Source organism: Narcine bancroftii, chromosome 8 (assembly GCF_036971445.1).
Source record: "Narcine bancroftii isolate sNarBan1 chromosome 8, sNarBan1.hap1, whole genome shotgun sequence".
NCBI lineage: Eukaryota > Metazoa > Chordata > Chondrichthyes > Torpediniformes > Narcinidae > Narcine > Narcine bancroftii.
In genome coordinates this window covers 37,337,748-37,362,293 of record NC_091476.1, presented here as the reverse complement: position 1 = coordinate 37,362,293, position 24,546 = coordinate 37,337,748, and the positions used below count along the sequence as shown (strand labels likewise).

Here is a 24,546-nt window from a genome sequence, read left to right as displayed (position 1 = left end):
TAACAAGTAAGAGATGGATACATATGGGGATAGAAGAGAAATAAGTTGAGGCGATGGGGCAGAGGATAAAGAAATGTTGCTTTCTGATAGGAGAAGGAAGGGTAGGGGGTGAGAAGCTGATGGAAAGGAAACAGTGGAATTGGGAAAGAGACAGACTGGAGAGGTGGGGGGTTAATGGACATTGGAGAAGTCCATACAAATGGAGACTGCCAAGACAGGATATAAGTTGATTCTCCATTTTGTGGGTGGATTTGATTTGGCAGTATCAGCCATGGACTGACATGTCAGAGGGGCAATGATATGTGGATTTAAAATGATTGACCACTGCATGGCTTTTGCAGTTTCAGCAGACAGAGAGATCAAAGTCAAGAATGAAAAAAATCATTTGTGTTACATGTTCAAAATCTCACTCAGTGCCTTAGGGTATTTCAAGTTCTGATTGGAAGCTTCTCAGCACTATTTCATAGAAGCATACTCTTGATCGTAAGTTGTGGGTCGACCACCATTTTCTGGTCACTGAAGGTGGTGCTTGTTGTATTTGCATGATTGCTGGAATCAGTTTAACAATAGATTAATATAGAAAAATATGGCAGTGACAGAAAAATCAGTCTGGAAAGTGCTACAGTTAATTAGCAATATTCAATAAAACTTACATTGTCATTACAACACATTGTCAATGTCACCAGTATGAGTCTGCAATGTTTCAATAGCAGGGAAATAGCAGCCTATAAGCAGAATGAGTAAAAAACAGGAAATCTCAGAATGCAGGGAGTGCTGGCTGGGGCAAGAATCCAGACCAACAAAAGGAGTGAAATTGGATATGCTAAAGGGGGCGAGGTGAGAATTGATTATGTCTGTGCGAAAGGAGACAGGGAAAAGGGAGAGAGTCAGAGCAGGGGGAAGACGATGGGGGAAGAAGTGAGGGGGGTGTTTAACGAAAGCCAGAGCAGTTGATATTAATGCCAACTGGTAGGAGGGGGCCAGTCAGAAGATGAGACTTTGTTCCTCCATTTTGAGGGTGGTCTCAGTCTAGCAGTACACGAGACCATGGGCAGACATGTCAGCAAGGAAATGGGGTGGTGAATTGAAATGGATGGCCTCTGGTAGATGCACACTATTATTGGCTGACAGGGCTGAGGTGATCAACAAAATGATCTCCCAGTCTGCATCCAGTCTCTCCGATGTAGAGGAGACCACAATGGGAGCACCAGATGGAGTAGAATCTCCCTGCAGATTCACAAGTGAAATGATGCTTCACTTGGAAGGAACGTTTGGGCTCCAAATGGTGGTGAGGGAGGAGGTGTGGGCTCAAGTGGATCATCTGTGGTCACTGGGGTAGGTTGGTGGGGAGGGAGGTGTGAACAAGGGCATCACAGAGGGGAGGGGATCATGTAGTAGGTGGCAGAAATGGTGGAGGAGGATGTGTTGGATGTGGGGAGGCTAGTGGGGTGGTAGGTGAGGACAAGAGGAATTCTGTCCTTCTTACACATGGGGGTGGAGTGGGCCAGGGCAGATGTGTGGGTAATAGAGGATATGTGAGTGAAGGCTGAGTTGATGGTGGTAGAGAGAAAGCCACATTGTTTGAAGAAGGAGGACACTTCTGATGATCTGGCATGGAAGTCCTCATCCTAGGTCCATATGTGATGGAGATGGGGAAATCCTTGAATCTTACAGATATCAGGGTTGGAAGAGGTGTAGTCGAGGTAGCTGTGGGAGTTGGTGGGTTTGGAGAAGATGTCTGTCGAGAGTTTGACTCCTGAGATGGAGACAGAGAGATCGAGGAAAGGGAGATTGGTGTTGCCGATGGACCAAGTGCATTTGATGTTGGGGTGGAAGTTGGCAGTAACATGGATGTAGTTGACGGGAGACAAACTCTCAACAGACTCAAATTCACTTGACCAGCTGAGTTTCTCCATCATTTCGGTCGGTGTGTTTTGTCTATAATCACAGTGTCTATAGACTTTCATGTTTCGTAACAGAAGGCTATTTTTGGCAGCATTTTTACAACTTTTCCTATGGGTTTTCTGTGATGATTATGGTAATCCATCTTCAGAAGTAAAGGAAGTAAGTAGCTCGCTTTATAATCACTCTTCTTGCCAACTTAACAGTTCTGGGATTTGACAATAATGTGCAAGTGTGCAAGGGTATATTTTTCTTCAGGGACATAATTCTTGGATCACCAATAAAAGATGCCTAAATCATTTTGTATTGCTCCTGTTCACACCTTGTGTAAGTTAAATGCGGTTTTGTTTTAAATGAGACACAAATGTACAAAGTAGAAAGACCTGCTTTAATAGATTTTGGGACTGGAACAATAGTTATAATAAAGTTTGTGCCGAAAGTCTCTTGGATCAGATGTGGTGTTAAAGATGAAGGAAAATAGTTCATAATGGGATAAACTCCAACAATCAGTCATTGCACTTGGAACTTTCCTCACTATTGTAAGGTAAAACATCATGAGATGGGAATGTGTAAGGAGTTACCCTGTACAGGGCTGTAACAAGATGTGAATGCATCCTTGTACTTACAAGATAAGAGAGACATTGATGGATTGAGAGGCAGGAAGCTAGCAGGGAAAGGATAGCAACAGTTTTAGTCATTGGACAAGTAATGATATGATGATGTTCTAAGCACGTATCCAAGGGTATAAAAAATCACCATTTTGCTGATAACGGCAGAATGCATTCTCCGACTAACATGGTTAGTTGCAAGTGTTACAATCCGGTAATAAAGAACAAAGAATCCTGATTTCGACTCAGTCTGGTGTTTGTCTCACTCATTCATGAACAAAGCAGACCTAACACTATGGAGTTTGCAAATCTTGGTATTTATACTATATAGCTGCTTAAATATTTAAATCATATTTTATCATATTTCTGCATGATAACACTTGCAAAATGCTTGTGTGTGCATGTAAATACTCTGATTTTATAGTACTTTCCATATTCATAGTATTTAAAATTACTTTGCAATTCGCAATCATTTCGTATCTGTTTGGGCAGCCAATATTTGTCTTCTTCCACTTTGCTGTACATCACACATGTCAAAAATATTGAAAGGTTTTTTGTGTCCTTACACAAAACTTTCTGTACCCTGAGCCCCTTCATTAGTGAGCTTATTAAGAAGCACTAGTAGCAAAACAAACCTTCTCCAAAAATCCATTGGAAATTTATGTCTTTTTTGAGGGAGCAGGATCAGAAAGTATTTTTCTTCCAACAATTTTCACTTCTCACTGTTTACTGATACTGATAAAGTTGCTGGGGAAACAAGGAGCTCAGTCATGACTGCTTATCTGGATGGTCAATATTTTTTTAAGGGAGTGGAGTTTACCTCTTTTATTGCATAAAAGAATTTCAGAGGTGGTTGGAGGTTTTGGCTGGATGCAGTACTTGGGATCAGTTAACTAAGTGTTTGAAATAATTTTGCAATGTGTAAGCTTTTATATGTTGTTTAAGCAAGAGTTCAGTCTGGTGTGACTGTCTTCATAAAAATGGTATACCATGAATTCCATGTTTTCCTAACATTAAATGTTTCCAATCTAATAACAAACTTTGCATCAGCTAAGGAGTCGGAAATGAATTACAAACTTAGAGTTCAAATCTTTTGAGAGTTCCTGTTGCCAGTTTGATTGAGTCAACGTCTGTGAGAGTTTTATTTGCCTCCAGTTTTTAAAATATCTGCTGTTAGTCCTTTTACCGTGCCTGGCAGAAGTTCTCTATCATGGGTGTTTTATTTGTCTTGAACTGAAGTATCCCATGGTGTAATTCTTGTAACCTCAAGAATCTTGAAATCTATTCTTGTTACCTGAATTAATTAAATCTGTCTGATACAAAATCTATATGTTTAAAAAACTTATTAATGTTTATGATATAGATTCCAAAAGATAAAGTATAATAGATGCCACTGTACGAGAACTTCATGTTGAACTTTGCACTCTTTGTTTTATTTACTCTCTACCCATGTTTTAACCAAGTGAATGTTGATAACAGCAGAAAGCAAAAAGCTCACACTTAGCTATATCTTGATACAGAACTGAACTAATCCAAATTAGCCTTCTTTAAATCAAATTGGTGGTTGGGCATTTTCCTTAAACAAAGCATTATTTAATTGGGTGTGAAAATTGTATAATTGTTTCATATCATGGAAAGCTATTGATCAGCATATCACATGCAAGTATTTAAATAAGGAGTCGTTCTCAACTTTGGATTGTGCTATTTTATTAGTCACTTGTCCAATGTTGGGCGAAGTTATTTGATGAAATGTACTGAACATGCTATGTCTCATATTAAACAAAGGCCACTAATCCAATTGGCCACCGTCATTCACTGGCTCCTTCAGTCATTGTTTTAACTAATTATGTGGCCATTCTCAGATTTTTCCTTTTGCTCTTTCAGGTCCATTACATGATGTTCCAAGAACATTCCTTTTCTGCAAGATTATAATTTCACCTTCAGGACCAAACAAAGTTTCCTAGTTGGCACGCAAACAGTTTTGATTTCAAGTTCATCATCTTGACACAACTTCCTTTCAACAAGTTCATTGAGTCGGACATATTTATTCCTGTTCGCTACCTTCGGGAGCTCCTAACGGCTGTCCGAGGGAGTCCTTTGTTTCCCGGTTCTGGAGTGGTCTCCCAACTCTTTCGCTGTGAGTCATGGCCGCTGCAGTCCAACAGACTGAGCTTATGTTTGAATTTGCAAGCAATGGAATGGATGATGTGCAGCAGGTACGTTTCATGAGCCTAAACTACAACTTTCACCCTGATAATAGCGAGAACACTGATCTAATGGGATTGAGAACCCATGTCTTTATTTTTAGTAAAACTGTTCACAGTGAGTGCAGATGACTTCTTGTGTCTGGAGTGGGTGGGATGGGCCTCCAAGTTTCCCAATGTCTTATATATATTTCACTATTCCTTTACATTACTTGGGTTCCCTAGCTAACTGCAAAGCAAGAATACTTACCTCATCCAGAAACAGCGCTACTTTCAGATCCAAGTTGAGATTGGTCTTTCCTCTCTTCTGACATCTATATTAAAAATGATTGGAATATAATAGGGTTCACTTAGAGATTACTCTCTGACGGCACCACAAAAGAGTTGAAACATTACATATTTTGTTGCTGGTTATCTGTTGACAATCTCTTCATGATACTAATCAAGGCAAGTTCATGCAATGTCATATTTTCTAAATTTCCTTTAATCATTTGGAAACCCTCACCCCCAATCTCGCTCCCATCTCATGTTCCAACAAAGCATTAGCCTGAAGTTGTGCTGTATTAACTCACTCACACCTGACGATCCTCTCACTTGACGATCACTCTTCATGTGATCACAAGTGAAATTTCACTTCCTGTAACCTTTGAAATTAACCACCACGGAGCCCCTTCTCGGGGAAAACAAAAAAAAAACAAATCTTGCTGTTGAAATTCTCCTCCTTTTTGTTTCAAAACTCATGAAGAAATAGTGAACGAGAAAGGAAATTGAGAAACTAACCTTGAGCATTTGTCATTGTTCTTATTGTAGTTCTATGAGCACTGTTTACAAGTTAACAATAAATTGGCACTCAGTGCCAGAGTGAGCCACTTTGCCCAGATGTGCCAAAGCTGTTACCTCATGAGAATGAATTTATCCCCCAGTTCCATATTAAATGGAGAGAGTTTTATTGCAGTATAGTCCCATCCTATTTCTAAATAATTCAGTAGAGGTATCATCTTCCATCACTTCCTATGATGTACTAATCACATACTTAATTTTCAGAATCAGGTTTATCTAACGTTCATTCAAACTATGAAATTCACGGAGTGGGGAAAGGTTTGAACATGAATGTCAAATATTATGGTATTGCTTCTCTCCCATTCTTTAGTGATGTCATGATGCTGGATTATTTTGAGCAAAATAGCTGTTTGCATGAACAAAATAGGTTCTCATTTTTCAAAGTCCATGGGCGTGACATAAAATCAAATCTGTGTGTTTGTTAATGCTGCCTGCTTCATGTCTGTGCACTGTTTTAGGCAGAAGTTTCAAAACACTGCAATAAAAGTGGATTTACTGAGCAATTGAACACTAAAACAGCTAGTTCTGCCTCTCCAGAAGAGAAGACACAGTACTGTCAAACTAAATACCACTCAACAAACAGATCAAGAATCGTCATTGTGTATGCCACGCCACTCTCAATTTGATTGGAAAAATGATGCTGGAGGGATGGGAATTTTAATGCTGAGCCTTTGCCTTGTTTAACTAAAGTCCATGATACCATTTCACCAGCTTTTGACTCCATCTGCTGCCAAAAATATCTCCATTTCCCAACAATTAGTTGGACTTGAGCCTGTACCCTGATTCATCATCCTCATTACAGGGCGGAGTTTCCTTTGACGTTTCTCTCGCTTACTTCCCTACCAACCTTTTGCATAACAACATGAAGTGAATGAGGTAACCGTGGTAAGGTCACTGGAGCATTGTTTCTCCCTGTTCCTATTGGTCAGCCTGCTTTCCATACTCCCTTAGTAAGTTATTAACAGAAAAGTTTATGGACACATAACCATAATTATAGTATGACACAATTTGTGCAGGATCCTTCACAGCTTTTAGCTCTATAGACTACAGATGAAAAAGAATGATCAAGGGACACAGCTAAAGCAGTGCATTTAATTGCTGTAGCTGCAGATGTTGTCTTAGTCTCTCTGTTTTAGCAACATGTCAGCCTTCCACATGTTCTCATAACCCAGTTAAATAAAATTTCCATCTAACAAACATTTGTAGTCTTTCAGTTCAAAAAAACCCCAAAGAATTCAAGCAATCAACAGATGCTCAGATTCATCTTTTCAATTTAAATTGCTATCAAATAACTGCATGGAAATCTGAAGGTTAGCATTCATACAGTGTACTGAGACAAGTTGAGAGTCACTGGTACATCCAGGAGAGTTGCTACCTCACTGTGCCTGTCAGTGGACCAGGTACAGCCCTGACCTCAGCCTCTGTGTTTGTGGAGTTTGCATGCTTTCCCTGTGGCCATGTGGGTTTCCTCCAGATGCTCCTGCTTTTCCCATGTCCCCAGAAGCATGCGGGTTTGTAGGGTAATTGGACACTCAGGGGGCAAGTGGTAAAATTGCTGAGAGTATGGGGAAAAAATGGACGGAATGTCCTCTTTCTGTCATCAGGGAATATAAAATATGCAAATATGATGCACAGATGCAGAGAGCTCCAGCTCTCGCTTCACTGCACTGTCGCACATACCTTGGAGTGCATCATTAAGGCACCGATTTGTTGGGACTCCCCCAGAACCTGTAAACTAGTTGTTTCTCACAACCTGTGCCAATAAATCCTAGAGTGTGTTCTGAAACTTCATTGATTTTGTCGGAGTTCTGGGGGATCATAAATTAGGTAGAAAAAGAAGGAAAGAAGTGTAACAAAATTAAAAAAAAACTGATGCTGGAAATCTGAAATTATATAAAATAACTAGGAACTGCTGGAAATATTCAGCAGATCAGACAGGATCTGTACAAAGAGAAACAGACTTTAGGTCAAAGAATTTCTGTCAGAACTGGAAAAAGAGTTCAAGTTCAAATTCATTATCATCTTATTGTACTTGTACAACCTGATGAAACAGCATATCTCCGGACCATGGTGCTCACACACAGGCGCATAGTATACCTTGCACACGAATGACGTACAGTATCGAATCAAAATAAATAATATATTTAAAAATTATGGGTCTCTAGGATTTTTTCAGAAGTCTCACCGCCTGTGGGATGAAACTGTTTCCCATTCTAGAAGTCCTGGTTTTTAGGCCCTTGCACCTCTTCCTTGAAGGTAGTGTCTCAAAGGTACTGCGGGCTGGATGGTAAGGGCCCTCGATGATTCTCTGAGCCCTCTTTATCACTGCTCCTTGTAGTTAAACTAAGTTTTAAATTGCAGAGAAGGCGGCGTGGAATGTTAGGGCATCAGGAATACATTAGAAAAGTCAGAATGGGGGCCTGCATGGTGCTCCCATGCACCCACTACTGGTGTCTTTCCTGGTATTGGTAGGCACAGGTTTGAGAGGTTCAGATGTCTAAGTGCACATTGATGTCATTCTTTTCTGGAAGAATGAGGAGCGAATGTTGAACTGGTTATTGTCACATGTGTCACGATACAGTAAAAAGCATTGTTTGGCATGTTATCCATTAAATTCCATTGGTACAACATCAAGTACAATAATTGCAAATAAATAAATAGGTCAACAGAAAAGGAAATTGTGTTACAATAGTGTATGGAGAAAAATAAACATAGTATTATTGATGATTGTCTTGCACATAATACAACGTACCAAAGCACTGAAATTCTTGCTTGCCATAGCTGTACAAGCATATAAAACACACTAACCAGCAATATGTCAATTAAATGATCACATGATAAAATATAGGTAATACAGTAAAACCCCTGGTATCCAGAATTCAAGTAACTGGCATCCTCAAGCAACCAGGATAAAAATTGAGGGAAAAAAAAGAATAAAATAACAGATGAAAAGTACACAAGTTTAAAATTGTAAAAGTAAATGGTGAAGATAGGAATAAATATTCAGCCAACAGAGGGCCATGGTATGTTTTGATCTTGGCACATGTTTGAATAAAGTTTGAATAAAGTTGTGTTTGAATAAAATGGTTTTGCCCATGATGAAGAGCTGATTGATGCTGCTCGCCATGGGGTTAGGGTTAGTGTCAACTTATCCCTGCTTTATAAAAGTCATCTTATCCCTGCTTAATAAAGTCACCTCAGTCAGAGGCTTTATCTGTAAACTTGGTGGAGGGTGGGATAAATTATCTATAATGTAATTTTTTTGTTTCTCGGGCGGCTCTGTGAAGGGAGAAAAACCTGCCGATGAAGCGATGGTTAAATGTTTTCAAAGAATGTGACTGAAAATAAAGTGAAATGCCTTAAGGTTTATATTTTCATGCAAGTGAAGTTTGTTTGGTGTATGTACAGTATAGATTTTAAAAACTGTTTATTCTTAATGCAGTGAATTAGTTAGGCATTGTAAGAATAATTCTCAAGCAACCAGAAAGTACACTTATCTGACATTTACCAATCCCCATAGGTGCTGCGTACTTGGGTGGGTGGGGGGGTGGGGGGGGGGGGTGGTGAGATACAAGGAGGTTTTATAACCAGATTGCCTGAACGTGCAGTGTAGAGAAAAAAAAAGTACAGGTAAAAATACAGTGCTGGTTCAGTTGTTGGGATGTCACTCAGGATTTTGGGTGTTGTGTCCTTGATGTTGTCAAACCCTTGAGAAATATTTAAGCTGCATTTGTCCAGGCAGCAGAGAGTATTTAATCACATTCTTGTTCTTTTCCCCCAAGGGTGGGAAGGCACTGGAAAGCCAAACTATGAGACTCAGCCACTGACATGCTCTTGTGGCCATGTTCATTCTATGGCTGGTCCACTTGCATTTCCTGTTGAGGTTAGAAGATTTTGTGTTGAACGTCAAAGGGAAGAAATTAGACTCTCTCTTGTTGGCAAAGTTATTGCCTGTTGAATATTGTATGGCACTTTACAGCTTCCTTGCTGCATTGAGAATAATATCCATGACTGGTAACTGCATGGTTTCATGATATAGAAACTGAATTGCCTTCTGCAAATAAATTTTCTGGATTTCCTCTGTAAATGTGGTTATTGTGCCATTTTCTTAAAATTATACACTGCAATAATAGTATCAACATGATGAGTAGATAATCCTCTCTCTCATTATTTAAATGATTATTTATCCATTACTTAAAGAAGAGGAATTGAAGAAATGTTGGCCTAATCAAGAGGCTCCAATGTACCCATAATCATTTCATTTGTACTTCAGTATGTTCAACAGCACAAAATGAGGCCCATTAATAGCCATGTCCAATTAATCCTACAACTCTGCACTTTTCCTATTTACATGAACATTTCCCCCTTCTTTTAAAAAAAAAGAGTTGCCCAATTCCCTTCAGAGAATAATGACCGAACTTGCTTCGCTTCCCCTGCACCCCAGCTCGGGTCACCATTCTTCAAAACTGCAGATTACCAGCTCCCGTTCATTTACCAGGTTTCAGTCCCACTAATTTTTTTTTCTTTTATTTTGAGGTAATGCAAATCACTTTCAGCTTCTTTGATCTTTCTGGGAATTCACACAAAACGTTTGTTCAGGTTCTCTGTAGAGACGTATGGTTTTGCTGCACAGATAAAGGGCTTTAAGCCCAACTTGTCCGTGGTGACTAGGTTGTCTGCCCAAGCTCATTCATGTACCTTTTTAATTGTCTCTTGGACATTAAAATTGAACCTATCTCTACCATTCCCTCCTGTAGATCATTCCTTATACCTCTATGAGAAGGAAATGGCCCTCAAGTTATTTTTTAAATCTTGCCACGCTCAGCTAAGATCTGGTCCCCCTCAGCCTCCTACCTCTCTTTGTACTTTAAGCCCACCGGTCCTGTAGTATTCTTAAGAATCTTTTCTGCTCCCTCTCCAATTCAATTATATCTTTCCTATAGCTGGGTGACCAATGCCTTGTACAACTGTGACACAAGCTCCTGTACTTAATGCCCTGACCAATGAAGGCACATGTGCCAAAAACCTTATTGAGCACCCTGTCTGCCTCTGTGGTTGCCTTCATTGAACTTGACCTGCATTCCTGTCTCTCTGTTATATAACGCTCTCCAGGGCACTACCATCCATGTAGAAGTCCTGCCCTGGTTCAACCTACCGAAGGGCAACGCCTCATGCTTGCCTGAGTTAAATTCAATATGCCGTTGATTCTTGATCTTTAAAGGATTCACATTGACTTGTGCTAATCCTTCACCTTTAACATTTGTATAAACGCCTTTACATTCTTCTACTTACATTCTTATCAATTTCTTGGTTTATTATCTCTGCACTCACTTTTGGCACCATTATATGCTCTTTTCTCTGATTTAAACCTCTCTAAGTTACTAACCTCCGTGGGATCACTTCCTTGGATGTGTCATTACCAACCGGGACGCGACAAGATCAGTCAAATATCCCTATGGCCTTGCAGGGTTTTTGCAGTGTATTAATTCTTTAAATGTTAATCAATGCTTGTCATACTCTTCAGTTTCCCAACCAACCAGAACCATTTTGTGCCTCATTGAATCACAGATTTATAAAACAGTAACAGCACCCAAAGGGTTTCTACAAGTACAGTGCATTAAGAGTAAAAGGATAGTAAAGGACAAAATTGGAACTATAGAGAATCAGTGGTCAACTATGTGTGCCATGGTTTAAAAAGATTCAAAAAATAAAACAGGTAATTATAGGCCGGTTAGCATGAAGTCAGAGGTAGGTAAATTATTGGAAGGAGTTCTAAGAAATGGGATATATAGCTATTTAGACAATCATGGGTTTATTAAGGACTGTTGTTATGGCTTTGTGTGTAGTAGGTTGTGTTTAATGAACCTTGTAGAGTTTTTCAAGGAGGTTACCAAGAAGGTAGATGAAGGAAAGGCTGTGGATGTTGTCTGCCTGAACTTCAGTAAGGCCTTTGACAAGGTATCCATGGAGAGGTTGTAAACTGGATTCAAAATTGGCTGTGTGTGAGAAAACAGAGTGGTAGTGGATGGTTGCTTCTCAGACTGGAGGTCTGTGACTAGTGGTTTGTGTTCAGAGTATTTTTTTGTTGTTGTCTATATCAGTGATCTGGATGATAATGTGGTAAATTGGATCAGCAAGTTTGCTGATAAACAAAGATAGGAGATGCTGTGGACAGCGAGGAAGATTTTCAAAGCTGGTAGAGGGATCTGGATCAACTGGGAGAATGGGCCAAAAAATGGCAGATAGAGTTTAATGCAGACAAGTGTGAGGTGATGCATTTTGGAGAGGGAAACCAAGGTGGGACATACACAGTAAATGGTAGAGCACTGAGGAATGTGGAGGAGCAGAGAGATCTTGGAATACAGATGCATTGTTCCTTGAAGGTGGTGCCACAGGTGTAAAGAAAGCTTTTGGCATTTTAGCCTATATAAATCAAAGTATTGAGTATAGGATTTGGGGTATTATGTTTAAGTTGTTTAAAACTTTGGTGAGGCCAAATTTGGAATATTGTGTACAGTTCTGGTCACCTAACTTCAGGAAGGATAGAAAGAGTGCAGAGAAGATTTACTAGGATGTTGCCAGGTCTTCAGGATTTGAGTTACAGGGAAAGATTAAACCCATTAGGACCTTGTTCCTTGGAGGGAAGAAGAATGAGGGGAGATTTGATAGAGATTTGCAAGATTTGAAAGTTTTTCATTCAGAGAGTGTTGGGGGTGTGGAATGAACTGCCATCTGATGTGAACATGGGCTTGATCTTGTTTTAAGAATAAATTGGATAAATACATGGATGGGAGAGGTCTGAAGGGTTTATGGAATGGGAGCAGGTCAATGGGATTAGTGAAATGATGGTTGACTGTCTAGAAGGGCTGAATGGGCTGTTTTCTGTGCTGTAGCATTCTATGCTTCTAAGAAACACAAAGGATCAGGTGGCCCGTTGAATCTGTGTTGACTTCTTTCATTTCTCCGTTTAAAAAAAAATCCATACTATGTCACGTTTTATATGCTAACATTTATTAGAGCAGGTCTTTGTCCCTCTTGCAATCATCTGTGGTTCTGGCATGTTTGAAACCTTTGTAACAATTTTCCATACTTTCCATGGACTGGACTAAATAGAAACAAGGAACAGCAACTTGAAGAGTCGACATTGCGAGGTTGACGCTTGATGACTCTGACCCTGCTGGTGGAAACCACTGAAACAATAGTAAAGCTAATTATCTTTAAATTTGTCTTCAACTTGGAAATCAATGAGAAATTAAATTGTGTGCTGTGGGTAAGCCAGAGTGGGGCAGTATAGCACTGCATCAGATACTGAGCAAGTGCTGTTCAGTGCATGACAAACAAGCAGTTGGAATACCTTTTTTACCATTTGACCTTCAGTGACTACTGACTGCACTGGCTTCAGCTGCCTTATGGCATCTACTCAGAAATAATAAAATGTAATGCAGAAATGTGCTTATTGAACCTTTTTACACTTCCCCTTTGTATTTCTAGAGTTTTAAATAGGGTTTGCTTTTCAATTTTTCCACCGATTTACATAAACAAAAGGGATATTCCAAATTGGGTACTTTACAGAAACCTCCTATTCATGAGAAAGTGAAAGAGAAATAATTCAGTGTAAGGCAGTGGTAATTTGATAGTCGTCAGTATACAAAAACTCAGCAGGCCACGCCACATCTATATCTTTTTATTCAGACACGTGCCTGTTTTTGCTCATACCTTGACCAAGGGTTCAGACCTGAAACATTGGTTAGCCTTTACTTCAAGTGTCTGCAGACTTTCTTTAACTCCATAATTTGAGTCATTAATAGCGCTGATTGACATTCACCTTCAGTTTGGGCCTGAGTTTGACAGTCATCTACTGCCCCCTCCTGAATGGTGTGTGTCTTTGTTCATTTGTTTGATATCCAGCAATTGGCACTGGAATAATTTGGCACGGCGATGTCTATCTCACTTTGACTAAATTTTTGGTAGCATTAAGCATGCCAAGCTGTGCAATATTTACAATCCATCATCATGATAAAATAGGTGAAAGGTGCATCAGTTCTATTCATTCAAACAAAATCACAAATGGTATGACCATAGTAATTTGGATTAAGGCGGATGATTAACCCTATAATGCTTTAAATACACATTTTAGTCTTTTTTGCATCGACCAAGAGGTGTTGGTGATGGTGTGGGGGTTTGTTATGGGGGCTGGAGGTGTGGGCAAAAACTGGAAAGTGGAGCAGGTACCATATCATTGGTCTTCTATGGGCAGTCAAGAGTCTCTGAGTCAGGTCTAGTACAAGGATGGTTGGCTACTCACAAATTCTTCTGCATGGGGTTAACATGAGGAGATCATCCATTGCCCTGTTCCCTAACCTTCTATGCCTGCTTGTTTGATACCTCCTCAATGTTCTGAGAGTTTATCCCTCCTCCTCCTACTCAATCAGGATGTTCCAGATTCCAACCACCCTCTGGATGGAAAAAAAAATCTTCCTCAAATGCCCTCAAAATCATTTGCCCCTTACCTTAAACCTATGCCCTCGGGTTTTAGTCACCTTTTCTCATTTGAGTGATGATAGATGTCCTCAATAGTGCCATCTAACGATACTAACTCTATAGTAACCAATATATCTTAGTCCAGATTGGATTTGGCCAGGAAATAGCCTTCTGCAGACCAGAGAGGCCAACCTAGCCAAGTCTGTCACAGGCATCAACCTCCCATCCATTGAAAACATCTTTTATGAGATGTGACCTCAAGAAGGCAGCCATCCTCATCACCCCAGACACAATCTCTTTAAATCAGCCTGTGCAGCCCAATTATAATTGACCTACAAACCCCCGGTACATTTTGAATAATGGGAGGAAACCAAAGCCCCCGGGATAAACCCACGCAGACATGGGGAGAATGTACAAAATCCTTACAGCCACGTGGGATTCGTCTCCGGGCACTATAACAGCATACCGCTGACCACTCCTCTAAATGTACCACCTGTTCTCACAGCTACCTTCAGGCAGGAGGTACAGAAGGCAGAATTCCACCACCTTTAGGTTCAAAAATTTTTTTTTTTCCCCATCAGTTTTCAGATTTTTAAACTAACCCTAACCATAAACTACCCTGGGACTCCCAAAAGACCTGTCTGTGTGATTGAACCATCATTTGAACTGTGAATATTCTTTGTATTTATTATCTCTTTTTCCATCTTGGCACTTTGTGGTAATTTTATGCATCTGATTGTAGTTGGTGTATCTTGTTTACCCGTGTGGCTGCAGAAAGTAAGAATATCAGTGCATTATTGTACTTGTGTATATGATAGCAAACTCTCAGTAGCATTATCATTGTTCCATCTAAGACTGTGTCGATAAAGGAATGAATTCCAGAGGTTAGGTGAGAGAACCTTCCCAACCTGCGACCTCTACCACCACAAAGGAGCAGCACAGTTGGCCTAGCAGTTAGCGCAATCTCGAGCTGTCTCTAAGGAGCTTGTATGTTCTTCCCGTGTCTGCGTGGGTTTTCCCTGGGTGCTGCAGTTTCCTCCCACTGTTCAAAACATACCTGGGGTGTAGGTTAATTGGGTGTAAATTGGGTGGCACAGACTCGTGGGCCGAAATGGCCTGTTACTGTGCTGTATGGGTACATTTGAAAAAAAAACAAGAACATATAGGAACACTACTACTGGCAACTTCCTCTCTGAGTTGCACATGGTCACGAATTGGAAAGATATCACAAATTCTTTATTGCAGCAAGATCCTGGAACTCACTTCACAACTGCACTGTGGGAGTTCTGTCGACTACACTGATTCAAGAAGGCCATGCATCACCACCTTCTGGAGGTGTACATCAAATACTGGCCTTGCCTGCAATGCCAGATCAGATAAACAAGATTAGTTTAGCAACAACAAGAACATTTTTGTGCTTTGGATGCCTGAAATCTATTTTACATATTATTTCATGGGCTTGATTAAAACTGAACCTTGTATGATGAGACTGGTTGCTAGATTATTATTCTTTCATTAATGCCCATCTTTGAGCAACATTATATGGTCTAATTAGACTAGAACAGTGGTTCTCAGCCTTTTTCTTTCCACTCACATACCACTTTAAGCAATCCCTATGCCACAAGCGCTCTATGATTAGGTGGTATGTGAGTGGGAAGGGAAGGTTGAGAACCACTGCTCTTGACCCAATTGTTACTGAAATAATTTGCTTGAGAAAAATTGTCAATAGCCATTTCCTTTGGAGTTATGCAACCGTGCACATAAAGTGTCAATTAGGTATGATTGAAACAGTGTTTTTTTTTAACTTTTTCACTGGCACTTCAAATCCAAGAAACTCTTCAGCCACATAAAACTCAAGTTTAGTAGGTAATCCCTGATTGGGGCAGTACGGTTAGCATAGGGGCAGCATGGTTAGTGTAGGGGTTAAAGTAATGCTTTTTCCCAGATACCACCTTAAGCAATTCCTTACTAATCACAGAGCACCTGTAGCATTGGGATGACTTAAAATAGTGTGTGAGTGGAAAGAAAAAGGTTGAGAACCACTGGACTAGAAAAATCACAACCCAACTCAAAATTGCATGTGTTGAGAATTGAACTTTAGTTAATTTCTGCTGTGTAGTACTTCTTCTCTCCTTGCGTGAGTCCGGATCAAAGGATCCCATTTTAAGGATAAGGGGGAAGCCATTTCAGGCTGAGGTGAGGAGAAGTTGTGCATTTGTGGAACTCCCTCCCACAGACAGTCGTTGAGCCCAGTTTATTAGATGTATTCAAATGGAGTTCGATCTGCCCATTTTGGCTAAAGGGATCGAGGCTCAAGGGATATGGAGAGAGTGAGAGAGAGAGAGAGAGAGAATCTGCCACAAAAAGACATCCTGAAATTACACTATCAGCCACGATCTTATTTAATGGTGGTGCAGGTTTGAAGGGCTCTATGGCCTTCTCCTACACCTAATTTCTATGAATCTCCCATGTACTGTGCATATATGGGCCTGTGCTTTCCTACATGGGCACATTCAACTCAGATTTATGCCTCTTGGAAAAATACTGCAGAATATCCTAATTTTCTAGTTTCAAACGATAGAAACAGTCACTCAGCAAATTTAAAGGCAGCTTGATTTAAATATCGTTTGTCCACTTCAGCTTGCTTTTAATCTGGAGAGTTATACTATCAAAAATCAAGGGGAAGGTTCTGAACAACAGGGAAGCAACACTCTTTTAAAGAAAAAGAATGGTGCATTCTGAGAGGGTGGTGCAGATCAGCTCACTGGCGGTATTCACAAAGAAACATTTTTTTTAAATAACAGGAAAATGAGGGCACTGGCAAGTGGGAGAATTTGAGGCTATTGAGGGGCCATCCGCTCCTGTTTTCCCGTGTCGTCATGATATTCAATTAAATTTTAAATTTAGTCATACATCATGGTAACAGGCCCTTCCGGCCCATGAACCCGTGCCGTCCAAGTACACCCAATTCATCTACAACCCTCAGTGCATTTTTAATGGTGGGAGAAAACCAGAGCCCCCTTGGGGAAAACCCACGCGAACACAGGAAAAACGTACAAACGCCTTACTGACAGCGCAGGATTCGAACCCTAGTCCCGATCGCTGGTGCTGTAACAGCATTACTTTAACCCCTACACTAACCATGCTGCCCCTATGCTAACCGTACTGCCCCAATCAGGGATTACCTACTAAACTTGAGTTTTATGTGGCTGAAGAGTTTCTTGGATTTGAAGTGCCAGTGAAAGAATGTGATTGCAAGAGAACAACCTTAATTCCAGTTTGGAAGAGGAAGAGCAGCATATCAAACAACAGAGGTATCATGGAAATGGAGAAAGGCAAGGACTGTTGAAGGCAGGATGGAATGTAAACTATTGCTACAATTACTTTGGGAACTGGAAGAGTGATAAGTAAAACTTTTGGCAGACAGTACATCACCATGTTCCTTGTTCCTTGGGCCTCCTGATATTTCACTGGATTCAAGCAGTCAGTTTTGAGTAGAAAGGACTAGATGAGATTAGGCGTGTTATCCCACGTGGATACAAGGATTCTGTGAGATTATTTTAAAGAGAAGAGGGGGCATTCTGTTAGTGTTCCAATGAATATTTATTACTCAGTGAAGACTGGGAAACAACCTATCAGGGTTTTTTTCTTCACTTTTCTCCTTGTGGAACCCTGTTCTGTGGAAATTGGATGCTGTTTCTTATAATAGAAATGATGCAATCGAAAAAAAAAACTCAATTGGTTGTCAAATGCTTCGGGACTATTATATAAAAATGCACAAAAGCAACTTTTCTCCACAAAAAAGGGTTTTGGCTCTAAATCGATTCTTCTTTATCTCTCACCGATGTTGCTCGATCTGCTGAGTTCCTCCAGCAGATTGTGTTTAGCTTCAGGTTCCAACATCTACAGTCTCCTGTGTGTCTCCAGCAACTTTTCTTTTTTAATTTGTGCATAAGGAACTGAAGATTCATCCCACTTTTGTATATTAAATTTGTTTGATAGGGTTGAAATATAACCTCACATCAAGGCAGACAGTTCAAATTGAAGTGTATAACATGTACCAAGATGCAGAGAGAAAGGTTGTTTTGTGAATGTGCAGCTGGACATCCCATGCATAATCAGCCAAAAGAGAGACAGACTTAGAAAGAGTTAAGAATAAAGGCAACAAAAATCTTATGTTGTGCAACTTTTTATTTTTACCCTGTGACCGCAGTATGTACGCACAGAATGCTTGTGCAAACGTAAACTTGAAATTGTTTCAAGATAATTTCGGAACAGCCAATCTCTCATGGCTAATAAAACTGTACTGGCATGTTTTAATATAACACATGTATGATTGCATTCTACGAAGTAACATATTTAGTTAAGATTTTATTCTATGCTTTGAACTAAGCATAATTATTACATTATTTTAGGTAACGAACCTGTTTTTACTACGTTATTTTAGGTCGTTAACTGCGTGCACATAATTTCTTTCGTGCGCTGGTTGCAAGAGCCGTTCACATGTGCACACAAGCACAGCTTAGAGGGAACAGTGGGCAGCACCCTCTTACTGGGGAGGGGTTCATTAAGGAATCTGACCATGGCAGGAAAGAAACTGTCCTTGGATGTGGTGGTGCGCGATCTCACACCTAAGGATCTTCTTCCTGACAAGAGGAGGGAGGTATGGCCGGGGTGGCGGTGGGAGGAGTGGGGGGGGGAAGAAATTGAATCTTTTCTGCTTCTGGTTGAATCGGCTTATTCCTTGAAAAAAAAGGCTCGGATCCAAAATATTTGCAATATACCTTTGCTTTTAGTGGACGCTGAAAAGTCCGGATGAGTTCCTCCAGTGTTTCGATGTTCACTGCTTTTCCAAGGTGATGAAAAGGCGAGCTTGATGTTCTTTTAAGGGCATGGCATTGACTTGCATTTTATAATGTGTAATGTTGAGGTATTCTGTCCATAACCCAGAAATGTAAGATAAAGTGACATTAATGTCACTAGTGTTAACATGTTAAATTTATTTTCAGATCAAGTTACACTGCAGTGAAGATGTACTGCTCTTCCTAGATCTATGTGTGTGAAAAAATATCAGCTTCGAAATTGAACTTCAGAATTAAATCGTAGGTTTTAATATTGTTGGGCACTTTGTCACGACGATGTCATATCTTGTGAAGTGAAGTCCAGTTGACATTCTGTTTTCAGGTTGAATTCCTTTACTGAAGCCTTTGATCTACTTTTAGATCAAAGTGCTTGTATTTCTAGTACATCCTGATGTTGGGACACGCTGAATTTTCTTAGAGTAACAGTTGTTTCTCCACTCTCTTCTGTCCCTTTGACTTTAACCACATTGAAAATCTCTTGTTTTTATGATTCTAGCTTGAAGATCCTCTGTCGTTTCCTGCAGTGATCGTGGAACAAGTGCCAAACCCAGACTTGTTCTATTCAAGCCTGGATTGTGATGACGTTTCCACTAGAATGATGGACGATACCCCTTTAGATGTTGTGGAAGAACAAATAATAGAGGACAACATTGGCCTTTCAGGTTAGTATGCTTGGGAATTGATTAATTATAGTAGTTTGCTTTTGTCTTTAAAAAAAAAAATGACTTGAACCGATGAAACAATTTTCCTGATCATTGGTCCCCAGTGCCAAGTAGACTAGTCATTGTCATACTGAAGGAGAGGCAGCAGCCAATCTGCTCACTGCATGCTGGTGGCAGTGTTGTGATAATAATGAGACAATCTGTTCCATAGTACAGATTGAGGGATGATCATTGAACTGAGGCTAGCACCCCTGCTCTTCTTCCGAATCAACTGAAGAGAGCAGCCTCAGTCTTTTACACCTCAAATGGAAGTGGTTTCGAGACTGTAGTAACTCCTCACCACATCAAAGTTGAATGTCAGTACTTGTCTGTGTTTGGGGGCTTGGCCTAAACCTTCTGACTCAGGTGAGGGAGTGCCATCCATTGACCCCTGTTCAGAATCATACATTGAATATGGCCTACGTGCTGTCTCCGTGCATGGGATTCCTCTAAGTGCTCTGGTTTTCTCCCACCTTTCAAAATGCACGGGGGTTGTAGGTTAATGGGGCCATATGGACAACACAGACTGGTGGCATCTGTGTAGTCTAAATTTAAAAATCCAGAGTGTAACACCTGGAAGATGTCAATGCAGTGAGGCAGATATGAATAGAAGAACTTTTTGTTAGTTTCAACCAGTTAAATAATTTATATTTGTGTGAAAAAAAGATTTGTGGATTCAAACACACAAATATCACAAAATCTTGACTGGGATTCGATGTCAGGATTTACCATGGCAGCACCAAGAGAAATTTTGTCCTTTAGATCAGAATTTAATGCTTTTCTCCCAGGAGCATGCTGAAGATATCATGATCCAAACTTGAAGATGACCGTGGTAATTCTTCCACGTAACCTGGGTGGCAACATCTTCACTCACATTACTGAAACAAAATTACCTGGAATCTTGCTGTGTGGACATTATCTGCTCGCGTTTCCACATTACAACAGTGACCATCCCATCAGAAAATCACTGTAGTGACAGCCAACCCGTGATAGAAAAGGTGCTTTGAAAATTGCATTCTTCTTCCCTTTTCTTTTTCAATATTTTTATTAACATTGAAATTTCACATCCAAAAATACAGTAAAAGTCAAGATACATTACACTTAAATGATGTCATTTCATCCAAGGTACCCCGCATTATAATCAAACAAATTATATTGTATTGATATTTTATTATAAACCCACTATCAAGAAAGAAGTTGTTTGGCCAAAAAAAGAGACAGAATTCTTATCAGAGAGATAAATTACCTCATTAATCAACAGCTCTACCTTCATAACTAATCAAAGATAATAAAAGTAACTCAAAAAGGGTCCCACGGTGTTTGAAAATTTGAATTCAAATCGGAAATTTTAAACATGACATGATGTCACGTAGCCATTGAGCATAATTAGATGGGGTAATGAGCAACACCGCCTGCCCAGCCAAAAGAGAAATAAAAGCTATTCTTCTCCTTCCATTTGGATTAAAACTCAAAAGTATTTTTCCAGTGAGGAACAGTGCAAGGAATCTCAATAAATGTAACTTGATTTTACATAGTTCTCAAAAATGCCCAGGCATTTTATTTTCTGCTTTTAAATATTGTTCTCAGTGGATTGCCAAATCTGAGTATTCTCTGCAATTCACACCCAGGGCAGAAAGTTGTGTCATGCCAATCTCACTTCTCTATCCATAGACAATCCTCCCATTATTTTCTGATTTGTGGTGTTGGTGGGCAGAGCACAAGACTGAAACATGTCTTGACTGCTTTCCTTGTGCAAGTATTTCAATAAGTTTCATTAACAAGCCATTTATAAAGCAAGTTAACAGGAAAGTCTGCATACAGTGTGATTGTCGTGCAATGCACAAAAATGTTGGAGAAACTCAGCAAGTCGTGTAGGGAGCAAAGGGTAATCAACAGTTCAAGCCTGAGCTCTTCGTCCAAGGTATGAGCAAAAAAGCCTGAATAAAAGGCCTGAGGAGAGGAGAGAAGAAGAGGCAGGGGAAGGAGCACAGGGCCAGTAGGCAAGAGGTCATGGGGAGATATGAGTGGGAGGGCAGAGAAAAAGCTGAGATGATGGAGGGAGGAGCTCTCTGAATAGAGGGAAGGGAACAGGGTGGGTGCTGGAGGAAATGAGACAAAGGGAAAGAGAAAGAGTGGGAGATAGGGGAAGGCCCTAATTGAAACTGGCAAATTTGGTGTTAATGCTGTCTGGTTGGAGAGTGCCCAGTTGGTGGTGTTACATGTTGTTCCTCCATTTTGCAGGAAGCCTTGGTTTGGCAGTGCACGAGGGTCATGGGGGAATTCAGGCACCTGCCTGCTTTTTGCTCACATCTTGACAAAGGGTCCCAGCCCGAAAAATAAGTTGCCATTTATCTCCTATAGATGCTGGGTAACCTCTTGAGTTTCTCCTGCACTTTTGTGCATTGCCTTCATAAAACAAGTTAACTTTGACATTAAACAGAGCTTGATTTGATTAATATGCCTTGGAAGTTTTGAAGAAGAAGAAAACTGCATGGTCTGATTTACAAAGGATTGCAGTGTAACAGGATAATTAGATTTTAGAGCACATTACATCCTGCAGTATTCATAAAATGTCTCAGTCTGCAGGAGGTTGCACAACAATATGTGAAGCAATTGAATTGGCATCATAAACCTGGGCATTCGACTTGATTATGGAGAGCAGCCTCTGGGCTGTCATCTGGTGTGATGAACAGTCCTGCCCCTTGCACTGTCACGGTAATCACTGTAGCTGTCGATATTGTTCAAATGATGCTGACTTTCTGCCCTTTACTTGGAAGTTGATTAGAAGTTACATCAAAGCTGGTGACTATTTTGAGCAGAACATTGTTTTCCTTTCTAGAAGGTCATGTCCTTGCAGTTAGCTGTATCTCATTCAAGCTCCATTCCAATAGGTTATTGTGGTCTTGTAATCTGGAGGGAGATTGCAGACACAGGCCTGGAATCTAAAATGGGTAGAGTTAGTTCATTCAGGACCTACTGCTGGCAATCACTACCTGTCTCCACTGCCAATGGCTGACAGATCAGCCGAGCTCATGGGGCTGCTTCCTCGAAGTGCTAGAGACATGGGTTCAGCCCTGACCTCGCCCATGTCTGCGTGGAGGTTGAATGTTTTCCTTGAGATTTCCTGACTTTCTTTGCACATCCCAAAGACATGCAGATTAGTCGGTCAGTTGGCCACTGTAAGTTACTCTCAGTGTGAGCCCACCTCACTGACAAAAGACAAAGGAGGAAAAACCCAACACCCAACCCCAACCAACAAATTTTCCCCTGCAACCGCTGCAACCGTGTCTGCCTGTCCCGCATCGGACTTGTCAGCCACAAACGAGCCTGCAGCTGACGTGGACATTTACCCCTCCATAAATCTTCGTCCGCGAAGCCAAGCCAAAGAAGAAAGAAGTAGGTTGGAGGTAGAATCTTGAGGGAGTTTTTGGGAAAGTGTGGAGAATGAAACAAATGGGATTAATATAGGATCCATATTAATGGGTGGTTAATGGTAAGCAAAGATGTCTCAACGTGAGCACACCCACAGTAAGTGATAAGAACATCCAGACATTATGGACCTTGAACCTTGCATAAATGAATGTACAACTGTGTCTAGGAGAAAAAGAATCACAGCTTCTGATACAGGGAAAATGTTAGACTGTTTTGAGAAAGTCACAAAAGTTGTCAATACCAATAATGGATATATAGTTTGGGTATTTAATTTTTTTTAAAATATAAAAATACTTTTGGCCCATGAACTTGTGCTGCTCATGTAATCGATTAACCTACTAGGTTAATCTTGGGGGTCATATGACTTGGGGGTCATATGACTTGGGGGTCATATGACTTGGGGTCATATGACCTGGGGGGTCGTATGACCTGGGGGGGTCGTATGACCTGGGGGGGTCATATGACTTGGGGGGTCATATGATTGGGGGGTCATATGATTGGGGGGTCATATGGAGATATGGGTCATATGGAGATATGGGTCATATGGGCGTTGGCTTTAATTGGAGAATGAGCAGAGACCCTTCGTCTCATGATTATGATGGAGATATGTTTTAAGCGGAGCAGCATATAGACTACTGTTTAAATACACAATCATTCTGTGTTAGAATCAGCAATTTGTCCTTGGTTACACACGAAAAGAGGCTTAGAGTTGTGATGTACCTTGTGACTAAGTTTAAGTTGTTTTGGGAGTTATTTAATTGGCAAGCATCAGGGAATATATGGCTTCTGCGCATTATATTGTTGCCAAGAGCACCACTTGAATTAATTTATCACACCAATAATTCAGAAATCTATGGTCAGTCATGAAAAGTGTCCTAAAGGCTATTGTATCAGGATGGAACTTGGAGCAAAACACAGATAAATGTACCTTGTTTCAAGTTAGATGGTTGGCTTTGTTGTTAAAAAAAACTATTCTAGTGTAGGATTGTTTAGTTTAGCTTCTGACCAGCATTTAATTTTATGATGTGATGAGAATTTTGATTCAGATTTTCTTATAGCAAGCCAGGGCTGAGATGCAATAATAACATCAGGCTATATAGTCCCTCATGCTAACCAATTAAAAATTACCAGTATAATGAGTAACATGATTCAACTCATAAGCAGTGTGTAATCTTGAACTAATAATAAACATAATTGGATGTTTAAGTATGCACACCATCCACTGCTCTGGTTAGAAGCAAGTCTCTCCACAGTGATCATGTTCAATGGACAGAAGAAGTTGGTTGTCTATGTGGACACTGAACACCAGTCAATCATAATGCAGTAGAGTCATACAGTGTAGAACAGAATCTTCGATTCTTCTAGTCCACGCCAACCAATTTGGCTTTAAGCTAATCCTATTTGCCTGCATTTGTTCTGTAATCCTTCTGTCATTCCTTTCAATGAATCTGTCCAAATGTCTTTCAAATGCTATTTATTGTGTCTGTTCCACAGTTTACTCTGGCAACTCATTCCA

At 40.3% G+C, this 24,546-nt stretch overlaps 1 protein-coding gene across 13 annotated transcripts in view; it reads left to right on the top strand.

The window, feature by feature from the left end:
• elf1 (E74-like ETS transcription factor 1) overlaps positions 1-24,546 on the top strand; it is a 309,211-nt gene that overhangs the window by 217,446 nt on the left and 67,219 nt on the right. For all 13 annotated transcript variants that reach the window (XM_069893437.1, XM_069893435.1, XM_069893441.1 and 10 more), the window contains 2 exons: positions 4,395-4,726; positions 19,394-19,559. In XM_069893437.1, coding sequence (XP_069749538.1) covers positions 4,655-4,726; positions 19,394-19,559 — 238 coding nt within the window. In that variant the 5' untranslated portion in view covers positions 4,395-4,654. The remainder of the gene's footprint in view (positions 1-4,394; positions 4,727-19,393; positions 19,560-24,546) is intronic.